Source organism: Vollenhovia emeryi, unplaced genomic scaffold (genome assembly GCF_000949405.1).
Source record: "Vollenhovia emeryi isolate VEMERY1.0 unplaced genomic scaffold, V.emery_V1.0 DF943897.1, whole genome shotgun sequence".
NCBI classification, from domain to species: domain Eukaryota; kingdom Metazoa; phylum Arthropoda; class Insecta; order Hymenoptera; family Formicidae; genus Vollenhovia; species Vollenhovia emeryi.
Genome location: NW_011962469.1, coordinates 1 through 2794, shown reverse-complemented (window position 1 = coordinate 2794; position 2794 = coordinate 1). Strand labels below are relative to the sequence as shown.

At 37.5% G+C, this 2794-nt stretch overlaps 1 protein-coding gene across 1 annotated transcript; it reads right to left on the bottom strand.

Moving 5' to 3' along the window:
• Positions 1–35: 35 nt before the first annotated feature.
• Positions 36–2774, bottom strand: LOC105564612 (the record flags this gene model as incomplete). The annotated part of the gene is made up of 6 exons (XM_012017116.1): positions 1833–2774; positions 1356–1603; positions 830–1131; positions 595–727; positions 369–478; positions 36–261 (listed from the first exon to the last, which is right to left on the bottom strand). Coding segments are annotated over exons 2-6 (988 nt in total), but the record flags the coding sequence as incomplete, so codon positions are not given.
• Positions 2775–2794: the final 20 nt, after the last annotated feature.

Here is a 2794-nt window from a genome sequence, read left to right as displayed (position 1 = left end):
GTTCCCCTATGATGTTAATAAGTATCATCATTTACATATTAAAGCACTAAGAATTCGCGGGTTTAGCGCCGTAAAAGCAGCTTTTCCATCAGTCCTTTTTATTTTGCTGGGACCCCCTTTTAAATTACTACGAAGAAGGACTTCGTGTGGAAAAAGAAGAGTCAATAATGTTCGTCCCATTGCAGTAAACGTTGGACGTGAAAGGGCTAATTTCCAATCACGAGTTCTGACTTTAACCCCACTACCTGGTTGAATCTCCACCTGCTCAAATCGTTATTAAGTGATATTTATATTTATAAATATTTACATATAAAATATTATACATGAATATTATACGTATAAAATACTTGAATATATAAATATCGAACCATTTCTTCTTCTAAAGAAGTAGATGTGTCATTTGATTCAGTCAATGTCAATTTTGCCTTTGAAATACTCTTAAAGAGTTGTTGGATCATAGCTTGGATCTTTAAATTATCTGAAAGTTAATTTTTTTCTTCAAATTTTATAATAGACCTGTACTATCATCGAGAACAAGACGTGCAATATAATTTAGATCAAACAATTTTATTGTGCTTTATAGATGTTATATACCTTCATGTAGAGTTTCCAAAGTAATTTTGTTTACTGAGTAAGTTTTTGTAGTATCAATATTGAAATCGTCTTCAGAATGAGATGAATTTAATATGACTTGTTGAATATTTTCCTCATCAAATACAATATTACGCTAAACATAATTAGAATTAGAGAGTTAAACGTAAATTAAAATTTTAAACATAGGTATGAAATATAAATCTGAGCTAGGATTTAGTTGCACATTAAAATTCACCGGTATCATTTTTCCTGTAGTTTCCTGTGAATAGCTTGTGGAAGGTATTTCATAATCAATATATTCTTCGGTAGTAAGTTTAGTTTTTTTATTTAGATACGATTTATTTTTGCTTGTTTCTCCCAATCTCTTTTCTGCGCGTTTAAAAGAATCATTATTATCTTCATTCTCTTTATAAATTTTGTTATACTTTTTGCCCTTTTTTTTCTTTGAAGAATGTTCTATTTCAGGTACTGTGACACGCTTTGATGATTTTGTACCTTCAAATATTTTAAGTTTTTTTTCTAATTTCGATATCTTGCCTGCAATACATATTTAGATTTATGATATATTATTTTTATGATTAAAAGATATTATCTAAAAGATAATATGATTTAACTAGTAAGAATATTCTTAGAAGTCGCCAGAAGTAATTAACAACATCAGTGATTTTTATTGACCGTATCTGGCAATTAAAATCATTGATGTTGATAATATGATTTAATCATCAAAATAATTATAATATTAATACCTTTTTATAACTTACCGGAAACTGCAATAATTAGACCATCATAACATGGCCATCCTCCATGGGGTTCTTTTCTCGTATTTCGCCATTCAATGGGAACGCTTCGACTTAAATCATAATTTCCAGATATAAAAGTATCATATTCAAAATATTTAATCCAATCAATTGGTACACCTAGTGTATACGTATCATCTTCAATCCACTTTATAAGAGCGTATTGTTGTTTATGTGCCATAATTTATATGCCGTTAATATTGTGCAGGACTCTTTTTACATAAAAAGAGCACAGTATTAATTTATATAAGAAAATCAAATAAATGATTGTTACGAAAATTTAGATGAGAGAGAGAAGGGGGAGGGAGGAGAGAGAGAGAGAGAGAGAGAGAGAGAGAGAGAGAGAGAGAGAGAGAGAGAGAGAGAGAGAGACAGAGAGAGACAGAGAGAGACAGAGAGAGAGACAGAGAATTTAAGAAAGAGAGATTTAGAAATACTTACCTTGTTCGTTATCAATTTAGCGACACGTAGCTGACATGTAAGCAGCAGATCTTATCCTTTTGGGATCTTTGTAAGATATCTGCCAGAAAAGCTGCAAGATATTTGCGGAGAATACCCTCTTCGAGAATGGCTTTGATGAGGCAGTATTCGTTGCACAACACTTTGCACACGACCGAGACAAAAGCGTTAAGATAGAATGATTTACCGGACTCGTGTCTCAGAACAATCGATGTGCTCAGAACTAAGTCTACTTGAGTGCCAGCGCGTCCGCGCGATCGCTAGGCACGTCGGAACTCACGGAGCACTGACGAGCGGGAGCGGCAAGGAAGGCTCATAAAAGTCGGACAAACAAGAATAATGAGTAAATGGCGAACAAAAGGGTGGATTTATTCTATTGACTATGCAACGATCGCACTCGAGTTTACAGCTGAGCGAATCGTTACTGGTGTATAAAGAGTATCGCACTCGAAAGCACAGCCGAGCGATAATAGCGCGAATCAGCCGGGCGCGGAACGAAGTGCTCGGACACGACTGCCGAACGCGACTCACTCGGCGGCGTATACACTGTTTACGCGTCTCGCCCCCCGACTTGTCCTTGTGGAGCACGTGGCCTTATGCGTGATCGCGGCTCAGATCGAGCGCCAAGGAATTCCCACACGAGTCAAGGGGAATACGGGGATTTCCAACATCCCGCCCGCCTCGTCGGGAACCGACGACAAGATCGATCGGGAGCGAACGAGGCATCGCGACACGCTGCGAGGAAGCTTACACGGCGACTATAATATACAAAGCTTGTTAAGAGATTATTTACATAGTATTGGCATAGGAGTATCTACATAGCAATGCCACGAGGCTGTTTATGCGGCGGCGCACTTAAAGCCAAGCTTGTATTCCCGAATCGAGCCGGCTCGTCGGTGTCGGGAAGGGGGACGAGCCTGACGACCGGTCTAGTGAGCACCCGT